This window comes from Mus caroli, unplaced genomic scaffold (genome assembly GCF_978045245.1).
Source record: "Mus caroli unplaced genomic scaffold, Mus_caroli_1 scaffold_1, whole genome shotgun sequence".
NCBI lineage: Eukaryota > Metazoa > Chordata > Mammalia > Rodentia > Muridae > Mus > Mus caroli.
In genome coordinates, this window is record NW_028227256.1 from 129,950,648 (window position 1) to 129,976,815 (window position 26,168).

A 26,168-nucleotide genomic window follows, 5' to 3' on the forward strand; every position below is an offset into this window, starting at 1 on the left:
TTGAGCCAAGCAGCTCCCTCTAGTGGCCAATTAATAGGCAGAGGCCAAAGAAGATTCCAGAACCCTGGGCAGGTCTCTTGTTGGCCCCTGCCTCAACCCTGGATAGGAGACCAAGGTGTAAGGACAGCAAGAAAAAAAACCAGCCAGAGCTCTGAAGGACAGAGTCAGGAGTCAAGATACTCCCTCATCAACTGGCCCTGGGTTCTTGGTAGTGTGTGGTCTTTCTTTTCTTTTAATATTTATTTGTTATATGTAAGTACACTGTAGCTGTCTTCAGACTCCAGAAGAGAGCATGAGATCTCATTACAGATGGTTGTAAGCCACCATGTGGTTGCTGGGATTTGAACTCAGGTCCTTCAGAAGAGCAGTCAGTGCTCTGTAGCTGCTGAGCCATCTCCAGCCTGCAGTGTGTGCTCTTAATCCTTCTTTATCCAACTTCACCCACATGTAAAATTAAGAAATCCTCTGTGCCGGGCGTGGTGGCGCACGCCTTTAATCCCAGCACTTGGGAGGCAGAGGCAGGTGGATTTCTGAATTCGAGGCCAGCCTGGTCTACAAAGTGAGTTCTAGGACAGCCAGAGCTACACAGAGAAACCCTGTCTCGAAAAACCAAAAAAAAAAAAAAAAAAAGAAATCCTCTGCAATGCCAAGTTTGCCCCATAGTTAAGTTTCCTCTACTTCCCAACATCTTTGCTGAAGGTAAGGTTGTGTGTGTGTGTGTGTGTCTATAGCGAAAATAGTGAACGTTGAGACTATCAGCTCAGGTTCAATCTCACAATACCCAGAGCATCTTTTCGCCACCTAGAAACAGTCTTCTCCCTCTTGCCCCATGTGGTGGGCTGGATGACCCTGGCCTCCTCTGACGACCCCTCATACCTATTAGGACCCCTCATCCTCAAAGGCAGATTCTCAGCCCTTCCGGGTGATGCAGCTTTTCCTAAAGAAGGGGTTTGGACTCGGAACCCAAGCCCTGTGAGGAACATACACTATGCACACACACACACCACCCCACCCCCCACCCCGCCCCTGCGCCTCATGGAGGACAGAGCCTTTGCTAACCTGGACCATTTCTTTTACAAGAGCTGCTGTTCAGCTCTGTCTTCCTCCACACCATGCTGATGGTATGAATGTAACCAAGACCTGGCTTTACAGAACCCCATTAATTTTGAGGAATTCTGTCCTTTCCTCCAGAGGAGGAGTTTTGAAGACCATCACTAGATAAGTATGGCAGGGAGCCCTCCTGAGTGTCTGTGTGTGAACCCTCTTGCGGGACGAGCCCACAGCTTTCAATGGATCCCAGTGGCTCCCTCTCCCAGACGGTAAGATTCATGAGGGAGTTTTAAGACTTGTTCCTTTCAGTGAAGGGGGGGATCTGAGCCACTGTCCCTCCAGGCTGCTGCAGTGCCTCCCTCAGCAGTGTCTGTCACAGGCCTGTCCTAGGTCTCCCGTCCAGTCAAAGCCATTACTTTCAGACACTTTGCCTGATGCTCCCACATGCTGCCACCAGGGGGCAGCAGCGACTGGCTGGCGCCAGAACTGGAGCATGCGGCCAGGCCAGCCTCCCAGCAGAGAAAGGACACATCCTGAAATGGTCGGTTCTTTATTACACCCATCAGAAAACAAATATGCTGGTTAAGTTATTCATCATTATCTTCTTAGTAACAAAATAAAGCACTATCTATGTTTACAGTCATAAAAAGAAACAGTCTGGAGAGAAATAGGGTCAACAGCTGTGGGGAGGGAAGCACCTGGCCTTGTGGAGTTTGGGGTCTTTCCCTGCCCCAGGGCAGCTCCAGATCTTTGACTAGGTGCTAATGATTTCCTTGGGACACAACCAGGAAGCTTATTAGGAGGAAAGGATGGGGGAGGAAAGAAGCCACCCTAAGCTCATGAAGAAGGGATGGAGACCAGCTGCCATGGGGTCCCCTCTGCAGGGCTGTCACTGAGAAAAAGATACTCATGACTCCGGCACACATGTTGGGAATCAGGGCAGAGCCCCCTTGGAGGCCTGGGCTGGCTCTCACGGTCCTGGGAGCTAAAAATGGCTCCGTGGGAACTGACTGGCAGAGTCTGAAGGGAGGGAAGGGGTCATGGGGGTCAGGAAACTGCCAGTCCCAGGGGCAGGCTGGGCCCTACAAACACCCAGAGGATTCAGCGGGTGTAGTGGGAGCAGGGACAGACGGAGGAGGAAGAAGGAGAAGTGTACATGGGAGAAAATACACAGAACCTGAGACACCAGACTGACAAAGAGGTAGCAATTTGGGGACAAAGGAACACAGAAGCAGCCCCCAGAGAAGCATCAAGACACATATCACAGAGCTCATGGGCGTGCCTGGCTCACAGTGACACTCAGCAAATGCCTTCTGCCAAGAGTGGCATGATGAACATGTGTGAGCCGCGCACAGACACACAGTAGCCAGAGGCACGTGGACTTGGAAGACAAAGACAGCACAGCCAGACTGCACAGAGTTCAAAGTAACCCAGGTGACAGAGGGGTGACCTGGGAGCTTGTAGGGCAGGTGTGTTGTCCCACAATGGCTGGTCTGGGCCAAGAAGAAATGGAAACAAAGCATGTGACCTCAGGGGGGCAGGTGTGTCCCTGCCATCCCCTTGAGTGGGTGGGCAAACAGGAGGAAGTACATCCAGTGGTCCCTGGCCATTGTCCCCAAGGGCTAAAACCCTCAGCAAGCTTGGTCCACCACGGCCACATGACTCCCACCCAGCCAGGCCATTGGCTCCTCAGATGGGCCCAGAGGTGTGATGAAGAGGAGGACCCCCACCTTGGGAATGTATCTACAAGTGCAGTTTCACCCATCATCACCTGGGCACACCCAAGTCCAAGTACCAAGATAGTTCAGGAAGGCTGGCCGTGCCTGTCCAGGTGGGAGCCAGGTCTTTCCCCCGGCGGTGGCGGGCCAGGCCGGGCCCAGCGAGCTGGGGGTCAGTCTGTGAGTACCACCAGCTCCTCATCACTCTTCTCGTCACCCTCTGAGTCCTCGTCCTCGCTGTACCGGTACATCTCTCCATCGGCCACCGAGTGCCTGTCATCTGTGCCCTCCCCTTCCTCCCGGAGACTGCAGGTATTGATGATGACAGGCATGTTGGGGTCCAGGCCCTGGGGGTCATAGTGCTCCACCAGTGGACGTGCCAGGGGCATGCCCGCTGCCCGAGGGAACAGGATATCTGAGCTCACCTGTGCCTGGCCAGCCTGCGGGCTGAGAGGCAGAGAAAAGTCGCAGTTACAGATGTACCCACGAGCCCTCCCAGCCCTTCCAGCCCTCCCTGCAGGCTGGGTAAACCAGCATACGCTGGCCCCTGCGTGTGCTTCCTGATGGCCAAATTCACTGTCAGCTATAGCTGGAAAGCTCAGAGTCGAGGGTATGTTGGACGGTGGCACGTGAATATTATTTTGTTTTAGACAGAACTCTACCCTAGTGCCTGTCATGGTCAAATAAGGAGCCTTCCTACGGGATGAATACCTGTGGCGTTCTCAATTTGCCCTGCGTTTGTCAGGCAGCAGGTACCCCAGTCTAGGTCTTATACCCAACCCCCAGTCACCAGTCTCACACACAGACATTATCCATCAGGGATCACACACAGGCAGATGACACACAAATCTGCTCCCAGATCCTTGCTGGCTGCTCTGCCTGCCTCACACAAAGACCAGACACACACACAACCCCAGTCTCTCACAGCAGCCACAAGCTGCCTCTGGCCACCAGGGAGGGCCTGCTCACGGGATGGTGTAGCTTTGGCGAGCACCCTGGCGCCGTGTCCTCATCAAGGCCTTGTACTCGCCCACGCGCAGCCGCCGGCCCTCCACGACACAGGTACGCTTAGGCCTTGGCTTGTACTTATAGTCGGGGTATTTCTCCAGGTGCTGCCGGCTCAGACGGGCCTGCTCCTCGTAGTACGGCTGTTTCTCCTGGTTGGTCATGGACTTCCAGCGAGAACCTGATCCAATACCAGGCAGAAACTAAGGGCCAGATTCTCGTGGTACCCGACCAGGTTCCAGGCCCTAGCTAGAAGTCCTGATTGGACCCTGGTCTTCAATTGGGATCAAAAGTGATAAGGCATAAGCACTCATCAAGGGCCTGGCCAAGTGTGGATGCTCCCTGGATGCTGGACCAGGAAGAGATGAGGCTGGCAATGACGGGTAGTCTGTACCATTCTCATGTCAAACAACTCGGCACCCCTGAGAGGTCTCTGCCCCACTCCAAGAAAGAGCAGCCACTCCAAGCCATCAAATATCCGATGTGAATCTGGGGTGTAGCTCAGTGGTAGAGCACCGGCCCAGCATGGGCCAGGGTGGACATGGGAAAGCCGAAAACAGAACCCTGGTGTTCCAGACAAGAAACCCGTGCAGTTACTGGAGGGGACTCAGCCATGAAAACACCACCCTTATTCAGACTTGTCGGCCCTGCCCACTCCTCAGCTTCTGACACAAAGTCTCTATACCAATGGTCCAAAATGCTAGTCTCTATTTTCTGCCAAAGCACAGGCCGTAAGAGGCACTGGGTGTTTGGAGGTGGTAAAGAATACACAAAATCCCAAGGGGAGGGACAACCAAAAGAGCCCTGCACTGGTACAAGGTCCTGGATCCAGCTGCCAAGAACATCTCAACTGCTACACCCGGTAAGATTCTACCAGGATTCAATAAGGCATGCAAACTCTAAACAGACCTAGTCCTACTGAGCTAGGTCCCCTGGACGCAACATCCTGAGCTGCAGAGGACCCATGCCCTGGCCCTTACCAAGGATCTTGCTGATGCTGGAGTTATGCATGTCTGGGAAGGCCTGGAGAATTTTCCTCCGCTCATCCTTGGCCCACACCATGAAGGCATTCATGGGTCTCTTGATGTGGCTGCTGTTCCGAGACTCGGAAAAATGGCGGGAGCCTGGAGGATGGGTAGGTAGAGTCAGGCAGGCAACAGCTTTGGGGCTGGCAGAGATATCCCTTGCATGGCCACCAGGAGGCACTGATGAGGCTCATAAAGAAGTCAGCTCAGGCCTAGCAAGGCAGGAAGTAGAGGATGAGGAGGAAAGCGAAGGCCAGCGGTAAGCAGAGGCCCACCACGGCCAGAGGGCAGGCACAGCAGCGATCCAGGACTGCAGGGCTCCACAGAGTCGTTACAAGATACCAGAAGACAAACCCACGGATAGAGACACCAGGGAACAATGGAGACACATGCAAGGAAGGACCCAAGAAAGGAGGGAGGAAGGAATCAGGGACGGACACAGCCCTAGTGGAGTTAAGTGGCACCCAGCGTCAGAGCCCTCACCATCCATGTCACAGCTCAGCATGGCTTCCTCCAGGGGATGCACACAGCTCTCCTCCAGCCGCTCCTTGGCCGGGGAGGAGTCCAGGCTGATGAGGTCCTGCAGGTGACAGAGACAATGTGGGCATGAGTACTTCCTGTGTCATCCTGTCTTCATCTTCCTGTCCTCTGGGCAGAGGAAGATTGGCCCATACCTTCCGGAATGGGGTATTGGGGGAGTTTTCCAAGGCCCCACTGTGGCTGTGCAGCAGCTGCCGGGCATCCTGGATGGCTTTGGTGACGGCGTCCCCTTCACCGAGGAAGCCTGTTTGGAGAGGGAACAAAGTGAAGGGCAGGGGACCTGAGGGCTTTGTCCCAAGAGCAGCCCACATATTTATGCTTCCTGCCATGTCACACCTAAGGGTCTCCTTGTGGCAGTACACTCCCTGCCCATCCCCACACCTCCCTACAGGACTGCCTGCTGCAGGGTGCCAAGGGTCTGGGAATGAGGCAACTCTCAGATGCGCAGCTCAGTGGTCTGACCCCATGATGTCTAATCTGATCCTGGAGAACAAAGGCACCATGGAAAGAGGTGTCCTCAGAGCAAGTCTCATCCCCAGCTTTAAGAAAGCAGAGGCTGGGGTGGAGCTCGGTGATGGGAGTACCTTAGAACTGTTTAAAACCCCAAACTAGAACTGAGAAAGGGAAGGACGGTGCCCAAGGTGGCGTCTGGCTCAACCGGCTAAGGTGAGCCCACTAACTGTCATCTAAGGTGACAGCAGATGAAAAGACTTACCCAGAGGCAGGCTGGGGGGGCTGGACTGCAGGTCCCTTGTGGGAGCCCCGTGGCTGGCGGGGCGAGGCCCACAACTGTTCATCTTCAGGCTGGGAGAGCTGGAGGTGTTGGGCAGCTCGGGTACCTTGGGCTTGGCTGTGAGGTTCAGTGGTTGTGGGGGCTCCTGCCGACCCAGAAAGACAGATAATGAGAAACCCAAGGAGGACCACCCCATCACAAGACAGACAGGACTCAAGGCGAGTGAGCCAAGAGCAAAGAGGGGCAGGGGCTCCGCAGGGGAGGGGCTCCCAGGCAGCAGTAGGCAAGGGAGTACCTGCAGGGGGTGGTGGGCGGCCACCCCCGACCTCTTCACCACAGGGGCAGGCGGGCTGTGCAGCAGCTGCAGTGGGTACTCCACTGGGGAAAGAAAAGCAGCAAGGGACAAAGTCCCAGGTGAGCCCAGAATAGCAGGCACCAAGTGACAGGCCCCAGGACCACAGGGCAGAGTGTAGAGCTGGTCCAACCTTTCTGTTGTCGTCAGGCTAAGGTAGTGCAGGGAACCATCTATCCCTCTTCCCATATGGCCCCTGCAGGCTGATGGCCTTGCCTGCCCTTTCCAACCCACTCTAAAGAGCTTCCCATGCACACGCAAGGGACGGCACCCTCGGGTCTTGTCCCTGCTGTGTGTAGGGGGCAAAGCTACTGCGTGTGCTTCCCCTCTCTGATAAAGCGTATGGTACGTAAGGGTTACTCAAAGCAACAGCCTCATCTTACAGGTGTATTAGTCACATCCTAACAGGTAAGGAAACAGACCTTGTAAAGTCAGCGGGCTGTCCACCAACAAATTAAATGGTGGCAGCAGCAGGATTTGAACCCAGGTCTAGACTCCATAACCCATCCCTTGGCCTAGACAGTTCTCTCCCTCCTATCTACTTTACCTCACTAGGCTTAGAATCACGGAGGAATGCAGCAGAGATAAGCCTGGGCACCAATCACTAGCAGCACAGCAGGTAGTGATAAGGGCTCAGAGGAGGTGCGCTAGGGCACTGAGTTTCAGCCAGGGTGGAGTTGGGGTAGTAAGATGGAGGATATTGTGAGGAAGATGAGCTCAGGCTGGCAAGCCAGCTTGGCTCTGTGGCTGGGAGCCTGTACTGTCTCGGGCTTGTGGGACAGGGAGGGTACATTACGAGTTGTCTTCACTGCTAATTATCCTGTGTGCCATTTACAGGCAGCATGTGCGCCACCCTGTCCCAACTCTGTCTGTGGGCACTGTCACCAGAACTCACTGCGATCCTTCCATCTGTCACCTTCATTCCCATCCCCCGCCACCAGAGAGAACACACTCCCTGCTCAAGTGTTCCAACGCACTCACTTCCAATCCTCCACAGCCTCCCGGATCCCTGTTGCTCTCACACCTCTCACTCGCCTTGGCAAGCCCTTTCCGCTGAGCCTCGCACCTCAGTTCCAGTTTCTCCCTCACGGATCCTATCACCCTTCTCCAGGACCCCAACCATCAAGAGCCATCTCCTCAGAGAGCCTTCCCAACTTTTCCTCTCTTCTGAGTCTCCTGAGAGCTTGGCGGCACACTCTTCCTTTTCATTCTCCTGCCTAAGTTCAGAAAGGACTTGTTCTTCCACTGGGCAGACCCCAAACTGTGGCCCCAGAAAGGTCACAGTGTAAACTAATGCATGAAGCATGGCCCCGGCCTCCTTCCCTCAACTCAAAGAAGCTGCCTCTGTGGCGGCCCTTCCCTGCCCCACTCACCTGGCTTGCAGGGAATGGGCTGAATGGGTAAAGCCAGCTGGGAGTCAGGAGTGACAGGCAAAGGCTGGTGACTTGGGGGGAAGGCTGGGATCATGACATAAGGCATGTTAACCTGCTGAAGGCAAAGAAACCCACTGTAAGTCCCTGGGCACCAAAGAGCTGCCCAGCTGGGGGGTCAGCCCACGACCTGGGGTGGGGTGAGTACACACAGGGCACAGAGTGGGAACAATTTTCCAAAGGTTCTGTCTACCATATCACATCTGTGAACCCATCTCCTTGTCCTTACGTCTCAATGGGGACCAGGGGAAGACATCCTGGGTCACCCGCTAAAAACAGGACAATAGAATCGGAGGGAACTGGAGCAAAAGTATGGTCTCTTTATCAGGCTCAGTGCATGGAGGAGGGATTGCTCCACACCCCTTTCCCGATGGCTCCCCGAGCCAGTGCCACCCTCGGCCTGTGTGCCACCCTCGGCCTGTGTGCCACCCTCGGCCTGCGCCCCTCCCATCAGCACCTGGATCTGCTGTTGCAGGAGGTTGATCTTGTGCTGCTGTTGAATCAGCTGCTGCTGCTGCTTGGCGATCTGGGGAGGCATGGAGTTGACAAGGGGATCACGGACGGCCCAGGCCCTCCTCGGGCGCCTGTCCCAGCTTACTCAACTTCCCCCAGGAGGCCAAGTAGAGAGCAAGGGGACAGAGCAGAATGCCAGGGGACAGAGTAGAGTGCCAGGGGACAGAGCAGAGCGCCAGGGGACAGAGCTGAGCTCCAGGGACAGAGCTGAGCTCCAGGGGACATAGGCGAGTGCCAGGAGACAGAGCAGAGCACCAGGGGACAGAGCCTAGTGCCAGGGGACAAAGCCGAGAGGGCGCCAGTTCTCAGAACCTGGTCTTCTCATCAGAAGTCACCCTTCCCCATGGAGGATTCTGAAGCCCCAACCCAGGCACACCTGCTCCTGCTGCTGCCTGGCCAGTTCCATCTGTTGCTGTTGCTTCTCGAACAGCATGGCAGCCATGTTCTTCTGCTCAGAGTGGGCTGTAAGGAGCTGGTCCCGAAGGGCAGAGAGCTGATGGATCATGACCAGAAGCTGGAGTTCCTTCTCAGCCAGGCTCTCTTGGGTCCCTGTTCCACAGAGAAATGCTGCTGTGGGAGTTCTTGTTAGCTCACCTGTCTATCTGCCCACCCACCCATCTGACAAGTGCTCTGTCTCAGGGCCCTGCCAGTCCAGTCTTCAACCTCTCTTTGCTTTAGGGGATTTTTTAAAAAAAGATTTATTTTACTTATATGAGTACACTGTAGTTGTTTCCAGACACATCAGAAAAGGGCATCGGATATCTTTACAGATGGTTGTGAGCCACTATGTGCCTGCTGGGACTTGAACTCAGGACCTTTGGAAGAGCAGTCAGTGCTCTTAACTACTGAGTCATCTCTCCAACCCTGGGATTTTTCTTTTTTAATCTACTGATTGGCACAATGACAGTCACTTGACAGGGTTAGTGTGAGGATGAATGTGCTAATGTGTGGTATTTGTTTGGCTTGGGGACAGCAATGTGTGCTCATGTCCCCACCTTCCATTTCAACCTGGCTGTCTGATATGGCAGTTTGGTCCTAACAGCTGAACTGGGGACCATTTATACCCAGGATGCCTCTGGAACATGCTGAAGAAGCTCAGGCCCTCATCCCCGGGACTCCCAGTCAGTGAATGGGGGAGGGGGTAGAGGGGAGGGGGAGCAGAAGCATTGATATAAAGCTCCCACTGTGGGTGTGGTTGAGAACACTGACAAAATGATCACTGAGGTAAGCAGCAGCTCTCCCTACCATCCTGAAAGCTCAGCCTCAACTCCAACAGTGAGTGCAAACTGTCAGCTAGCTTACAAGGTAGGCTGAGAGCTGGAAGGTGACTGCTGAGTCTCTAGCCCCAAGGGTCCTGAAGGAAAGCCGGGATGGATCCCAGGAATGGATCCACCTAGGCCCCCCCACCTGGGAATGGGCCAGACTACTGCTCAGAGTCTTCTAGGCGAGGCATGGTGAGGACCCTCAGGTGGGACCAGGTGGGATCAAAGTCACAGGACAGGTGCATGAGGTACGGCTCAGTTTACCCAGCATTCGAGACTAGACCAGAAGGGAAAGGCTCTAAAATGCCCTCCCTGCCCTCTGTACGCAGGCCTGTACGCACCTTTGACATCCTTAGCTTCCACATTGCTTCTTCCCAGAAACCTCTCCTTCCAGTCACTGGACAGCAGCTTCTCGATGGCTGGCACAACTGGAAGGCGGCAAGGGAAGGGCAGGGTGAGGGCCAGCAGAGACTAGCCTAGACCTCACCTCTGACCCGACAGGTATCCTGCCTACCTTCCTGTAAGTTGCGGTTGAAGTCCAGGCGCTCCTGGCTTCCCGAAGCTGCCTCGGAAGCTGCTGGTCTCTTGGGTTCTGGGGACCCACTGCTCTCTGGTGAGGCACAGTCCTGTAAGAGACACAGAATTATCACTGCCACTCCCAAGATAGGAGAACACATGGTACAGAGGGCTGAGCAGCACAAAGGTGTCCTTTCTGAGGAACCCTAAAGCATTCCCAACCCCACAGTGACATGAACAAGGACTTGGGGACAGCAAGAGACCTGCGTTTCACTCCAGGCTGGGCTGGATCTCACACCAGCCCCTGACAACTCTGAAAGTCAGGCCTGTCTCTAAGATCTTGGTACTAAAGTATCTGAAAGAGGCCAGTACTTCAGGAGGGGCTGATGATGGGACTGGATTACCATGGAAACACACTGCTAGGTTTGTCTATGAGGGTGGTTTAACTGATAAGGGGAGATTCAATCTGAATGTGGGATCCTGGACTGTTTTACCTGCCCCCTACCAGACTACAGACGCACCGTGGCCAGAGGCCTCAAGTTCCTGGCCATTATGCCTTCTCCACGATATTTACCCTCGAACTGTGGGCAATAAATTCTTCTGTAGGTTGTTCAGACATCTGTCCCAGCACTAGAGAAGAACCTAACACAGAGCTCACCCTCAGCTAGTCGCTACTATGAACCCACATGCTGCTCCAGCAGGCTGCTTACTTGCAGGCACCCACTGTGGCTTCCCTAAGTGATCCCTGGAGCTGGAGCCAAGCCTTAGAGAACCAGAGTTCAGTTCCCAGCACCCACACCCAGCTCCAGAAGATCCAGCACCCTCTTCTGGTCACTGAGGGCAACTGCACTCAACGTGCACATACTCCTAGACAGAAACAAACCAAAAAATAAAAAAATAAAAATAAAAATAAAACAAAACCCCAAAAAACAAACAAACAAAAAATTTGGGCCTGATGAGATGGCTCAGCAATTAAGAGTATTTGTTGCTCTTGTAGAAAACCCAGGTTCAGTTCCCTGTGCCCACATGGTGGTTCACGGTTCCAGGGGATCTGACACTCTCTTCTGACCTCTGTGGCACCAGGCACGCACGTGGAACACTTACACACATTCAGGCAAAAAAAAAAAAAAAAAAAAAAAACCCTCATTATATTAGAAGAAGCATTCAACCGGACATGGTGGCACACACCTTTAATCCCAGAGCTCAAGGGGCAGAGGCAGGGGAATCTCTGTGAGTTTCTAGCCAGCCTGATCATAAAGAAACAAAAAAACAAAACAAAAAACAAAAACAAGAGGAGGCGGCAGCAGCGGAGGCACCACAGCCACGCCCCTGCAGAAGCAGCAGCAGCAGTGTCCCGTGCCACAAGCCCCACGCCTCCTGTGCCTAAGGCCCTCAGTCCTCTAGGACGCATTCTCTGACCACTCTTCCAAACTGAGCTCCTCTTTAGAGTTATCAAATGAAATTTCCTGTAGACCTGCAGAGGTCCCTACCATATACTTCAATTCCCTTTCGTGTGTGTGTGTGTGTGTGTGTGTGTGTGTGTGTGTGTGTGTGTGTTACAAGCACCTGTCATTTATTTACTGAGGCAGATGCATTTGTGTGTGTGTGTGTGTCTGGAGGCCCGCATTTGACAACACTGTCATTTATTTACTGAGGCAAATGTATTTGAGAGAGAAAGAGAGAGAGAGAGAGAGAGAGAGAGAGAGAGAGTGTCTGTCTGTCTGTCTGTCTGTCGGCCCACATTTGACAAGCACTACTATTTATTTAGTGGGGCAGATCTCCCGGTCTCTTGTTGCAGGGACTCCCAATCTCTGGCTCCAGGCAGCGGCCACACTTTCCTGGCTTTTTCACAAGGGTTCTAGGAATCCAAACTTCCAGGTTCACACAGTGCAGCAAGCACTCCACCCCCTGAATCATCTCTCCAACCCAAGCCCCCTCATCTTAGGGAAATCAGTCTGTGAGCAGCAGTTTTATTCCAACTCCGTGAGACTATCTTTGCCAGGTCACGTGTATCTCATCCCCAACTAGTCATCGGTACAAGGACTCTGGCCTCTGGGAATGTCACACAGGGAGGGATGAACGCAGCTAGCCCCTGTCCTGTTCTGACAGGTGACTCAGTTTGTAGCCCTGACCACAGTGGCCCCTCCCCTCTGCGCACCTAGGCCCCACCTTGCCCTTGCAGAGAAGAGCTGCACACAAGAGCTAGGCAAGAACATGCAGGCCTGCTAGAAAGGGTGACTTGGCCTCAGTTGTGAAGCCACAAAGGTGGAGTGACCCCGGGGGTCCCTAGAGAGTGCTAGGCACCTGAGGAGGAGCTTTAGCATTGGCGGCATCCTGAGAGGCCAGGGCCCGGTCTCCAGGCTGGGTCTCCACTGCAGGGGCTGCACCTTGGGGAGCCTCGTGGCAAGGCTCCTTCTTCTCCTCAGACTTGATGGTGCAGTTCACCATGGTGCTAGCGCTGTCTGGGGCCAGCTGCACAGAGACGGGGCTCTGCATGGACATCCTGCAGAAGGAGGGACAGAGGACACTGAGTGAATGAGGCTCATGGCCCAGTTATAAACCCACTCTGCCCGCCAGGAAGTACCTCCGCCCTTTGTTTCCCCAACAAAGCACCTCCTGGCCCTGCTCAAGGATCCGTACGCCTACACAAGCCTGCTTTAGGACTGGCTCTCTCCTTTTTCTTTCCCAGTGCCAGGGCCTCGCACATGACAGAGTGAACCCAGCCGAGCTGCGTCCTTAGGCCACCGGTACTTGCAATGTTGTGTCTAGTGAGCTGAGGGGCTCACCAGAGGAAGCCAGCGTGGCTAACTGGCTGCTTCTGAACCCAAGAGAACTGAACACTGTATGTGTGTCCTGGATGTAGCGACTACAGATTCAGACCAAGAGTCTGCAGTATAAGAGCCTGGATTTGAAGGCCAGGTGTGTCCCACACCTTTAATCCCAGCAGTTGGGAAGCAGAGGCAGGCAGATGTCTGTGAGTTAGAGGCCAGCCTCGTCTACAAAGTGAGTTCAAAGAATAGCCAGAGTTAGCCAGTGAGACTCTATCCCCAAAAATATTTGGATTTGAACTTCCAATTCAATGACCAACATGGCTAGAATCAGCACACAGCGTACAGAGATGCCTTACTTCCCAATTTGACCAAAAGAAAGCCAAGAACCATCTCCCTAGTACAAGACATTTATTTTTTAATGGACTTGAGGATCAAACCTAGGACCCTACACAAGTTACGCATCTGCTCTACGACGAACCCACAGCCAGTCATTCTTCTCACTGCAGGGACCAGTCAAAGTGAAATATTTCTCATATTTACATGTCTGTATATCACATGCCTCATTGTAAAATACAGATGAATGGCATTCTGTTCTGCTCTCTAGCTCAGCATCCCTAGTGGAGTCTGCCCCTGCTGGCACTGATACTTGTAATGCCAAACTTGGGGATTTCCTGAGGGTTCTTTTTTGTTTTGTTTTTTTAAAGATTTATTCTTAATTTTTAATTACGTGTTATGTGCGTGGATACGTGCAGGGGGTTGCCGAGAGGCTACAGGAGGGCATCAGCTCTCCTGAAGGTGGAGGAGTCAAGGTGGAAGTGAGCCACCATCAGCACAGAAGATCCTGCCCCCCGGTTGGTTTTGATTGGTAAATAAAGTTGTCAATGGCTGGGTAGGGAGACAAAGGAGAGACTTTAGGATTCCCAGACAAGGGACTAAGGAAGAGCAGTCAGGGAGATAGCTGCCATGCCAGGAAAGGAATAGAAGCCACGCCTGAGGTATTGCAGGACAGAGAACACAGCTGTCATGTATGTGCTGGGGACTTGCCGTGGGGGGGTGGGGGTGGGGCCTGCAGGTCTGGGTTCTGGCAGCCAAGATGGAATACAGGTTTTAGGTCTTAGTAAGCAATAACTCAGGAATATCAGAGGGGATTGTGTTAGCCATGTGGAGGTTTGGAAATAGCCCAGTCACTGAGCTGTTTAAGGCATATTAAAATATAAGGCTGTGTTTGAGTGTGAGTGTGCGTGTGTTTCATTTCAGAACCTAGAACACTGGCGCAGGCAGCAAGGAGCCACTGCTGGGACGATCTGAGTAGAGTTAACTGGGGAACTGCTACACCAGCAGATGTGGGTGCTGGAAACCGACCTCTGGTCCCCCACCGAGCAGCAAGCACTCCGACTGCTAAGCCATCTCTGCAGCTCTGTGGCTTTATTTTTCCTCCAAAAATCGTTTTTTAATATTTATTTTATCTGTATGAGCATTTTGCCTATATGTAAATATGTATTTCACATTTATGCCTGGTAACCTCAGAGCCCAGAGCAGGGTATTGGATCCCCTAGAGCTTGAGTTACAGATGGCTGTGAGCTACCAATGGGTGCTGGAAACTGAATCCAGGTCCTCTGGAAGAGCATCAAGTGCTCCTAACCACTGAGCCATCTTACCATCCCTATCTCTTGGGTTTTTACATTTGTTTGTATTCCAAGACAGGGTCTCATTTATAGCCAGGCTAGAACTGAACTATGTAGCTGAGGATGGCCTTAAATGCCAGTGCTGGGATCACAGGTCTATGCCACCATGCCCAACCTGCAATATGCTTGGTAGACGCTCGTGCAAAGCTGCCTCCTCTCCTACCACATGACCGCTCAACATCACCAGAGGATGAGCATCAGCTGAACTTTGCAAAGTTGTTTCCAAGATCACGGCAGGCGAAAGGCCAGAGCAGCAGTTGCCCACCCTCCCCAGTTCCTGGGGCAAGCACTTAGAGGTGTGCTCCACACTCCAGTAGTACACAAGGACCTGGCCTCTTGGAAAAACATTGGGAGGTGGGGCCTCATTGGAGGTGATTGGGTCAGGAGCCCTTTGCCTTCACAAATGGATTGATGTCATCACTGAGAGGTGGCGTGCGTGTGGTGTTGCTGGAAAATTGAATTGATTAGTTTATTAGCTGACTGGTATTCCTGTGGCCTCCTGCCGTGGGGTGACCCAGACAAAGGTACTTGTCACCCCAGTCTCTACAATGGGAGAAAATGGACTTAGATGCACAGGGATTCAGTTTTCAGAGCAGGCACAGGGCAACCATCAGATGCAGTAAAAGACCCTTAAACAGAGGGGCTGTGTGACACACAATTGCCACGTATGGGACATGCCCCCAGCAGATTCCTGTAGCTCCATTACTCCCCAGCTTAACCAGCCATGGTCCCACACCAAAGCTGTTCACTTGCAGTCTGAGATGCAGCAAAAATGACAAAACCATGGGCTGGAGAGATGGCTCAGCGGTTAAGAGCACTGACTGCTCTTCCAGAGGTCCTGAGTTCCATTCCCAGCAACCACATGGTGGCCCACAACCATCTGTAGTGGGATCTGATGCCCTCTTTTGGTGTATCTGAAGAGAGAGACAGTACACTCACATATTTATTTTATAATAAAAAATCTTTTTTAAAAAAATGACAAAATCCTTTTCCTTTCTTCACTATCCCACAGTCGGTGTCTTCTCACTAGGTTTTATCAACTTTAACAAACAATTTTCCCTCTACAGAGAACTTTCACCTCTTATGTGTATGTATGGATGCCTGAGTTAATTTTTGTGCACATGCATGTGCCCACGGAAGCCAGAGAAGGCATCAGATTCCCTGAAGTGGAATTACAGGTCATATGAGCCACCGTGTGTGTGTGGGTGCTGGGAACCAAACCCAGATTTTCTGCATGGCAAATTAAGTGTTCTTAAATTGATGAGACTGTCCAATCAAGCACTGGGATTCCAGCATTCCTGTGACTTCAGGTTGGGGCCGCTGTTGAGTACGACAAAGGAGTGTATGTAATTCAGGGGTAGAGTGTTTGCCTAGTATGTACAAAGTTTTAAACTCTGTCCCCAGCACTATTCCTAACTGGGTGTGCCAAAACAAACCTAACAGCCAGGTGGTGGCACACGCCTTTAATCCCAGCACTTGGGAGGCAGAGGCAGGCCGGCAGAAGCAGGCCGATCTCTGAGTTCAAGGCCAGCCTGGTCTACAGAGTGAGTTCCAGGACAACCAGGGTTACACACGGACACGGTATCTCAAGAAACAACCACAAAAGCTGGATGTGGTGGTACACACCTGTGATCCTCAGGAGGTAGAGACAGGAAGGTCACAAGTTTGAGGTCATCCTTGGCTACATAACAGTTAAGGGGCAGCCTGGGCTCATGAGGCTGTTTTAAAAACTCCAAAACAAGGTCAAGAAGCCTCCTAGGTTAAGGCGCTTGCTGCTCAACAGTGCAAGCCTGGCTGACTGAGTTCGATCCCTGGAACCAACAAAAAATGTCAAAGGTAAGAACCACTCCAGAATTGTCACCTGACTGCCATGCACACCAAATACCTCCTCCCTGTCACACACACAACAAACACATTTAAAGCAAGACAACTGAAAAACCCGTTATGAATTATTTACGTCTAGAATTTTCCATCTTATACTTTCAGATCACAGTGAATCAAAAATAAAGGGACAAGTGCATTTGTACATCGGATCAATCCGGTACAGGGTATACTGTAGTCTATAGCTTACACCAACCCCTCTGGCACTGTGTACTCAATTATACAATGTTACAGCTCTGTATACAACAGAACACATACATACGGTGGTTTAAGACCAGTTACAAGAATATTATAATTGACACGTGTGTATTTGATTGCACCCTACAGATTAGACCACAGCAGACTCCCCCACCCACTTTCTGAGCACCTGGTGCCTCAGCAACCCAGAAGAGAGAGAGCAGGGCGAGAGTGGGCTAGTGGACCCTCAGAGGTCCCCATCTCACCTGGATGAAGAGAAAAAGAGACCCCAGCCCAGTTAGGCCCAGGGGTTCTGGGGGTGCCTGGAGAACCTGCAGAAAGCAGGCAGCTCAGCCCATCCGGCTGGGGAGGGGCTGGGAGCCAGGCCCCGCAGGGGGCAGGAGTGGGGGCGGGGTATTATCCCGGAGCTGAGGGCAACAATTACATAACAAACAAACCCGGGCTCAAGCTGTGAATTAATCAAACCGCTGAAAACAAAACCTTCCTCTCAGGAACTTCAGACAAAAGAAATGAAAACAACCAGGCTGGCTGGAAAATAAAAGGCAGTGGTGCTGAAAGCCGGGACAAAAGGAAACCAGACAATAGGGTGTTGGACAAAAGCAATAAAGCCAGAGGAAGTGTGACAGGCGCACAATGAAGGCCTGTGGGCTTCTGATCCCTGGGCTCTCAGCCACCTCTGTCCCACACCCACTGGCTGCCACCAGGTCACCTCCTCTGGCCACACTTGGATCCCAAGGGCTTTTCTTCTTCATTAGGCCCAGCCTCTGGGCTTCCAACTCCTACCTCAGTGCAAGCAGTCACGGCCACCGCAGCCAGAGAGCACGGTCAGATGAACGCCCGAGGCCAAGTGCTGCCCCACTGGACGTGGTGACCATCCATCCACCCCACTGAGGGGGAAACAGAAGAGTCCACTGCCTGTCCTGACTGCCCAGAACCAGCCCCACTGGCTACATTTAGCTACTGAGCCCCAGTAATGCAGCCAGTGCCAGTAGGAATGTGCCGTATCAAACACATCAAGGGTCCCAAAGCTTGGCGCACAGATGCGCCAGCCTGCTTATAACGGGTTGTGGGTACAAACTGATGGGTTAGGTTAGATAAGACATCCTCTCTTTTTGTTCCTCTTTTCCATCTTTTAAAGATCTGTTTTATTTTTAATTATGTGTGTGTGTGCACTCATAAATGCATACTGAAGGCAGAGGCATCAGATCCCCCTGGAGCTATGGCTGGAACTGTGAGTGGTTGTAAGCCACCTGGTCACTTGTCCTTTGCAAGAGCGGTAACCACTCTCAATCTCTGAGCCATTTTCCTAGCACTAGACAAAACATTGAGCTCACCTTTTTAAAAAATATCTTTCCCTGAGACAGGGCCTAACGGTGTAGAGCAAACTGACCTTCATTCAGATCCACCTGCCTCAGCACCCAAGAGTCACCTAACTCGTTTTATCATTCTGTTTGTTTGGGGTTTCGATGGGGATTGTACCCAGGACCTCACCAGCCTAGTGTGTACTCTACCACTGAGCAGCACAGCCAATCTCATCTATCTATCTATCTATCTATCTATCTATCTATCTATCTATCTATCTATAGATAGATAGATAGATAGCACACAGCAGCACGTACTTGAGTTCCAGCGTGTCCCACAGGCCATCTTCTCTGGTGGATGCCCTTTTCCAGTTCTCCCATACCCACCTAATACCTTCAGGTCATACACAGGGTTATCTGATATCAGGAAATGGCATCTTGGGACTCCCTGCACAGCACAATGGAGATAAGAGAACCCAAGATGAAGAGGTAACCTATCAAATGTGCCTGTTTTACATTCTCAGGGCACCTTGAACTTGGTCCTCAAAGGACCAATCACAGCTGGTGATGCCTCAGAATGCCTGACGATGTTTCCGACTCTCCCCCATTGCCTGGGAACCTGACCCATGCACTTTACACTTATCACAGTAGCCCCAGGTCCTAGCACAGTGCCTGGAGCAAGGGAGACTGATGCTGCTCCGTGTCCTTTGTGTGAAGGACACCAGCAGCAGCAGAGCAAGCTCATTCCTCCTTCTTTCTCCCCTGCCGGGACAAGCACTTTCTTATAGACCTGGTAGGAGCCTCCCTGAAGCCCCTTCTTCTCCAGGGGCTAAAGACCCTATCAATCTCCTTAATAACTCCTTCCTTGCAAAGCGCATGCCATGCCTTCTCGGGGGATTTCCCTCTTTCCAGATGCCCCAAACCCAAAGCCCTCAGTGCACAGGAGACAATTATGGGCCTCCCCCAGTTCTACCCTATTCTGTAACCCCAAGTCCTAGCCAGGAGCCATCAATCAGATAACGCTCATCAGCACCCAGCTCAGTGGAAGTTCTCCTGTGTTATCTGTGGCCCTCCCTCCTGTCCAGCATCCCACTTTTTAAATAAATGGAGAGAGAGCGAGGCCTAGAGAAGTCAAGTGTGTGTGCTCCTTGGGATAGCCCTACTTCAGAACTACAGTCAGGGGCCTTCCACCAACAAGGAGGTTGAACAGTAAGCGTCTCCTCTACCCTGTCCCTTCTCTCCTAGGAAGCCCACCTCACAGGTCTCCCACAGTCCTTCCTCTTTAACTTGATCTCACTAAGCATCCTCAAAGGGTGCCGTCCCTTCACAGGAGGGGGCTTCAGCCATCTTCTCCCTTGAGTTTCTGAACTGCTGCTGCCTGGGACTTTGAATCCAGTGTCTGGATAAAGGGGTGGAGAAGCCCCTCCAAGGACGACGAGGGGCAGAGTGCCACCTTTTTGCCCCCCATTCTCCCCACAAACAGGTTTCCCCACTCCAACTCCCACTCTCTGCCAACCCCCTTCTGCCCCAAACAAGCCACCAGCCACTTTCTTTTCTAATCACCCAGCCACAGACCCAGCTGAATGGGAATCAAAGAAAAGTCTTCACTCTCAGCCCTTCCTCCCTCCAGATGCACAGTTCCCATTCCCTCCGCACAAGATGCAGAGAGAGGTTGAAGTTATCATCGACTGACTGTGACTCAGACCCGGGGCACAGGAAGACAGATGCAACAGGCAGGCAGACCCTCAGAGGGAGGGCCACTTGGGCACAGCAAACCTCCATGGCTGTCCTTCCCACCCCCTGCTTGTCAAGAGTGGCTGGTGCCAAGGGCATCGCCAGGGAAAGAGATCCATGTAACATGGGTGGGGCAGGCCCTGGTCCCAAAGGGAATGTCACTTCCTCTGAAACCCCAGAGAGTTGAGAGCCTCAGGCTGCCCTGAACAATAGTCCCAAGGCGTGGGTGCCCAGAATGGTGCCCCGTGCCACATCCTGCCATTCTTCCCACAGGCCGCACCCTGCCACCCTTCCTGACTCCACCCGATCCTATCTCTGTGTTTACTCAGGGCTGGGAGCTGGGCAGGCTGCAGGTTGAGGGCAACCCTTTCCTGATGGTCCCCGTGCCCCTTGCAGCAGACCTATGGTGGATGAGATCCAGCTGTGGCTGTTTTAAGTCTCTCAGCTGGCTAAGAACAGACAATACTCCAGCCCCAGGACTGATGGATCCCACTGGCTGGCCAAGTGGTATCTATCCACATAGGCAGATGGAGGCTCAGTGAAACTCTAGCCCCTGCCCAGAGCCTGAGAAAGGTGGTGGCCACCCAGCGAGTGCCTCTAGCCCGGAACCCAACTCAGCACTGGGCTTTCTGAGGGATACAAGTCCCATAAAGTGGAGAGCAGTGGCCTGGAAGAGTCAGTACCTGAGGTGGTTCCCCCAACCGCCACATGGTCTTCCAGCAACAGAAAGGCGCCACAGCATTGTCGTGGTGGCGCACGCCTTTAATCCCAGCACTTGGGAGGCAGAGGCAGGCGGATTTCTGAGTTCGAGGCCAGCCTGGTATACAGAGTGAGTTCCAGGACAGCCAGGGCTACACAGAGAAACCCTGTCTCAAAAAAAAACAAAAACAAAAACAAAAAAAAACAAACCAAAACAACAAAAAAAAAAACCAAGCATTGTCAATCAATACAAAGTTAGACCCAAGAGAGAGGTGCTGCTGGGGCTGATACTGTGATGCGTCCCCAAGAGATCTTCTCTGGAGAGCTGATGGCATGTATCTTCAGGTGTGCAACATTCCAACAGAACCAAGAATTTGACTGGGCCATTCTTGTCTCCCAGGAAGGGAAGAAGTCTAGGCTGTTGCAGCAGGGACTGGTCAACCTTATTACAAGTTCACCAGGAACAGGCCTGAGTAGTAGCCAAATTAAGGAGAAACAAAATGTGAGCGGTCTGGAGAGATGGCTAAGAGGTTGAGAGCACTTCCCAACGTCCTGAGTTCAATTCCCAGCAACTACATGGTCACTCACAACCATCTGTAATGGAATCTGATGCCCTCTCTGGTGTGTCTGAAGACAGCAACAGTATATTCATATAAATATAAAATCTTTAAAAAAAAATGTGAGCAGTCACAGTATACCTTTACTTGGCCACAAGCACTACAGGATGCTGCAATCTCTTTCTTTTTTTTTTTTTTTTTTTTTGGTTTTTCGAGACAGGGTTTTTCTGTGTAGCCCTGGCTGTCCTGGCACTCACTTTGTAGACCAGGCTGGCCTCGAACTCAGAAATTCGCCTGCCTCTGCCTCCCGAGTGCTGGGATTAAAGGCGTGCGCCACCACGCCCGGCTCGCAATCTCTTTCTTAAAATAACACTACAGAAGCCAGAGTCTGGGACATCCTATCTGACAAAGGAGGGATGTCTGAACACCAAGCCTACATCTTACATCCTCTGGTTGGTGCCCACTCATTCTCCCACTACCCCTATGTTTTAACCCAATAAAGACAAACTGACCACTATGTTCAAGGTTCACACGGTCAGTCTTGATAAGTTCTGGATAAGGAAAAGGTGATCAAAAGAAACCAAGGCTGGGGCTGGAGAGATGGCTTAGTGGTTAAGAGCACTGTTGCTCTTCCAAAGGACCTGGGTTCAATTCCCAGCACCCATATGGCAGCTCACAACTGTCTGTAACTCCAGTTCCAAAGGATCTGACACCCTAACACCAATGCACATAAAATGAAATAAGCCATGAAAGAACAAAAGAACAAAGGAGAGAGAGAGAGAAAGAAAGAAGCCAAGACACTTGGATGGTTGGTGACATGCACCTTTAATCCCAGCACTCAGGAAGCAGAGGCAGGTGGATCTTCATGAGTTCAAGGATAACCTGGTCAACAAAGCAAGTTCCTGGACAGCCAAGACTGCTTAAACTCTCTTCAAGGAGGAGGAGGAAGAGGGGCGGGGGAAGGAACTTGGAGGGAGGACTATTTCTCAAAACCTTAGTTTCAATCAGACAGTATTAACAGAACACTTTGGAGGTGCAGCTGAAGGATTACAAGTTCCAGGCTACCCTGGGCTACATGAAATCCCCTTTTAAAACAACAAAACCCCCTCTGCTGCTTCCCGGACACAGAGTATCTAATACCTGCTTCTTCCGGACACAGAGTATCTAATACCTGCTTCTTCCCGGACACAGAGTATCTAATACCTGCTTCTTCCCGGACACAGAGTATCTAATACCTGCTTCTTCCCGGACACAGAGTATCTAATACCTGCTGCTTCCCGGACACAGAGTATCTAATACCTGCTGCTTCCCGGACACAGAGTATCTAATACCTGCTTTGTGGTTACCAGAGTGATACATACTTCAAGAATCTGGCAACATACATGGTTGGGGATGGGGAATAAGAGAAGCAAGAAGGGCTCCCTAGACCTTCCCTGGAATTGAGATGAATATCTGGTCTTCTCAGTCTCCAGGCACATGACTCCTAAGATCCTTGCACTCTCCAAGACGTCCCCGCTCTCCCCCGTTTATATGCTAGAGATCTGGGTGGGGGCTTCTGGCCCCTAAGCAGCAAGAATGGAACAGGACAGTTTTAGACTCTCTACCCCAAACCTCTGGACCTCACTGGCCCTGGAGGTGTGAGGTTCCAGACTTGACACTGCAAGGAAATGAAAAGATAAAAGGGAACAAACGCCATCCTTAGATGATCAGATAAGCAAAGATACAAGTCTGGCTTCACCACGTGGGTTCCCATCCTTTGGTTCTATCTCACACCCTTACTCAAGATGACTTCGGTCAGCATATCCATTCCCCATCCCTGTTCTCTCTCTCTCTCTCTCTCTCTCAATCTCTCTCTCTCTCTCTCTCTCTCTCTCTCTCTCACACACACACACACACACACAGGCAATGCCAAGGATGGAACCCAGGTTTAAGGCATGCTTGCAAGAGCTCCGTTAGTAAGCTATAGCATCCCAGCCCTTGGGTTTTTGGGTTTTTTTGTTATTGTTGTTGGTTTGGTTTGGTTTTTGAGTTTAGGTTTGTATTATCTTTGTAATTTTTTCTTTTTTTAAACTGAAGAGACTTTTTTTTATAGCATATATTTTATCAACTTGTCCTCCTCCTCCTAGGTCCTCCCCCATCTTCCCACCCACCCAAACCCACATCCTCTCTCTCGTTCTCATTAGAAAACAGGCATCTAAAATAAATAATAAAATAAAAACAAACTATAATAGGACAAAACCTGTTTAGCAGAAAACAAAGAGCCAAAAAAAAGACACAAGAAACATATACACAGAGAAAAACCCCTCTGCATATACAGAAATCTCGTGAAGACGCAAAATTGAAAAGTATATGTAAGTAATGGACCTGGAAGGAAAAACAAAACAAAACCAAAAATCACTCCAAAAAATACCAGTTAGTTCACTTAGTGTGGGCCATCTACTACTGGACACAGGGCCTACCCTTAAAGCCGGTTTGCACACCCAGTGGGACGCAGCTGAAGAGAACTAGTGTTCCCCTTGCAAGCAGTTTATCAACTACAGATAGCTTCTGGATTAGGGATGGGGTCTTGCGTCTGCTTCCCTCTCAGCGCTGGGATCCCTCCTGGCACAGACCTGCGCACGCTGCCACAGTCTTGAGTTCATACGTGCATCAGTGCTGCTGTGTCTAGAAGGCCTTGTTTCCTTGGTGTCTTCCATCCCCACTGGCTCTTATACTCTCTGTCTCCTCTTCTTCAGAGTTTCCTGAACCCTGAGGAGAGCAATCTGATGGAGACATCCCATTTAGGACTGAGGGTTCCAAGATCTCTCACTCTCTGCACATTGCCCAGTTGTGAGTCTCTGTATCTGTTCCCATCTGCTGCAGGAGGAAGCTTCTCTGATGATGGCTGAGAAAACCATGTCCTTTTTATTGCTTAAGCAGAACATGGTGTTTGGCTTCCCTCAGGCCCATGGCCTACAAAAGCCTCAGGTCCTCTGCCACCCAAGCAGTGTGGAGCATGGATTCTCATGAGATAGCTGGCTAGTCACACAAACTTTCTGTCACGACTGTACAGTGTATCTTGTGGGCAGGTCACCATTTTAGATGAAGGGTTTGTATCTACGTTGGTGTTTACCTTTCTCCCCGAGAGAGTGCAGAGTAGTGTTCAGCACTGCGAACGTGAGTCAGTAGGGTGAGGGCTCTAGGGAGGCACCAGCCCTACTTCCCTGTGGTCAGTGAGTTCTGTAGGCGCTGTCTTCAGCAACAGTGCTTTACCACTCTGGACAACAGCCAAAGGCCTAGGTTGTCTGGGGTTTCCACGGTGCCTCTTTGGCCAACAATGCAACTAATCTCTGGAGGTTTCATTTGGTGGCAAGGAGATGTCTAATTGGGGCTTTGTCTCTCCATTATTTGGTGATTCCATACAGTGTGTGTGTGTGTGTGTATGTATATATATATATATATACACACACGCATACACACACACACACACACAAACATATACATATATTCATGTTCATTTTATGTATATATGTACACCATAGCTGTCTTCAGACACACCAGAAAAGAGTGTCAGATCCCATTACTGATGGTTCTGAGCCACTGTGTGGTTGCAGGAATTAAACTCAGGACCTCTGGAAGAGCAACCAGTGTGTGTGTGTGTGTGTGTGTGTGTGTGTCTTTTTAAGACACTTCTAGCCAGGCAGTGGTAGCACACACCTTTAATCCCAGCACTTGGGAGGCAGAGGCAGGCAGATTTGAGTTTGAGGTCAGCCTGGTCTACAGAGTGAGTTCCAGGACAGCCAGGGCTACACAGAGAAACCCTGTCTCAACAAACAAACAAACAAACAAACAAACACTTCTACTATAGTAGGTACCCCTCAAAGGGCCTTTAATTTTAGCTATTCCTTCTTATACTTCCTCTCTCTGTTTAATCCTGTTCTGGTCAAAGCACCCCCTAGTCCTTTATGGTTTTAAGGTAGGACCTCAGGCTGGCCTTGATACTCCTGCCTCTTTAGTGACTGATGTAACAGGAGTACCCCCAGAACTGGTGCCCTAAATGTCCTTTTGGTATCCCCAACAACGTAATATCTCTCTGACAAGTACTTTGAGCCCTCAGATACCCACAGTGGGGACAGGCAGGATAGAGATTTGTGAAGGAAGCCCAAGTAAGCAGAAGGCCCTGCTTGCCCAGACCAATCACTGGACCGAGCATGACCTACTGCATCTTCCCTTCCTGGGATGACACGTCGTGTCAGAACTCACCAGCTCCTCAGAAGAGCCTCATTTGCCTCCCATCAGCGTGAATCGCCATTCTATTAACCCAGGCAGCGGCATGCCAAGCCCAAGAACAAGGGGAACATGGAGACAAAAGGATGGCCACAGAGGGGAATGATCCAGACAGTCTGCAATAAGCTGTGTTTACCCATCATCCAAGAAGAATTTCATCTTTGCTACACAGACCTTCTACCACGTGTGGGCTGGCTGAGGCCTTGTAAGCTTTCCCCTCTCCACACTAGCATGTCTGTCAGTGTCATCTCTATTCAGTTCACATGAGGCAGCCATGTTGCTGAGACATCATGGCTGTGGTTTCTAACATTTCTAGGAGACACAATCTTACAGTGCATTTCCTATTCTTCTGGTTTTTACAATGTTTCCAACCCCTATTCTGGAAATGATCCCCAAACCTTAGGTGCAGGAATTGTAAATGTATCTACCCACTAGGGCTGGGCTCCACGACTCCGCATTCTGATAATCAGTTGTAGTTTTCTTTACTGGTTCCCATCTATTGCAAAGAGAAGTTTCCTTGATAAAGGAACACCTATCTGTGAGTGTAAGGATAGGTATTTAGAATGTAGTCAGGGATTATACTGATTTAGTAGACTGGTGGTTGGAGGTTCTCCTTTCAAAATCCATGACAGGAAAAAAAAAAAAAGTTGCAGAGATGGCTCAGTGGTTAGAACACTGACTGCTCTTCCAGAGGTCCTCAGTTCAATTCCCAGCAACTACACGGTGGCTCACAATTATCTGTGATGGGGTCTGATGCTTTCTTCTGCTATATCTGAAGACAGCAACAGTGTACTCACGTACAATAAATAAATAAATAAATAAATAAATAAATAAATAAATAAATGAAAGTATATTCCAAATCCATGACTTCACTAGCTTAGTCATCGAGATTTCTAGTACCAGGCATGGTTTTCTCTCTTATTGAGCCTTCT

General features: G+C 51.1%; 1 protein-coding gene across 4 annotated transcripts in view; it reads right to left on the reverse strand.

Moving 5' to 3' along the window:
* Positions 1–1,586: 1,586 nt before the first annotated feature.
* Positions 1,587–26,168, reverse strand: part of Sox13 (SRY-box transcription factor 13) — a 43,169-nt gene continuing 18,587 nt past the window's right edge. For 3 of the 4 annotated variants that reach the window (XM_021161800.3, XM_029480257.2, XM_085841164.1), the window contains exons 2-14: positions 12,449–12,647; positions 10,143–10,254; positions 9,970–10,056; positions 8,743–8,915; positions 8,311–8,379; positions 7,797–7,911; positions 6,367–6,449; positions 6,054–6,216; positions 5,473–5,582; positions 5,282–5,378; positions 4,754–4,897; positions 3,738–3,954; positions 1,587–3,215 (exon numbers count right to left, since the gene is read on the reverse strand). In XM_021161800.3, coding sequence (XP_021017459.1) covers positions 2,942–3,215; positions 3,738–3,954; positions 4,754–4,897; positions 5,282–5,378; positions 5,473–5,582; positions 6,054–6,216; positions 6,367–6,449; positions 7,797–7,911; positions 8,311–8,379; positions 8,743–8,915; positions 9,970–10,056; positions 10,143–10,254; positions 12,449–12,646 — 1,842 coding nt within the window. In that variant the 5' untranslated portion in view covers position 12,647 and the 3' untranslated portion in view covers positions 1,587–2,941. The remainder of the gene's footprint in view (positions 3,216–3,737; positions 3,955–4,753; positions 4,898–5,281; positions 5,379–5,472; positions 5,583–6,053; positions 6,217–6,366; positions 6,450–7,796; positions 7,912–8,310; positions 8,380–8,742; positions 8,916–9,969; positions 10,057–10,142; positions 10,255–12,448; positions 12,648–26,168) is intronic. The other variant, XM_021161809.3, reaches the window with a different exon arrangement.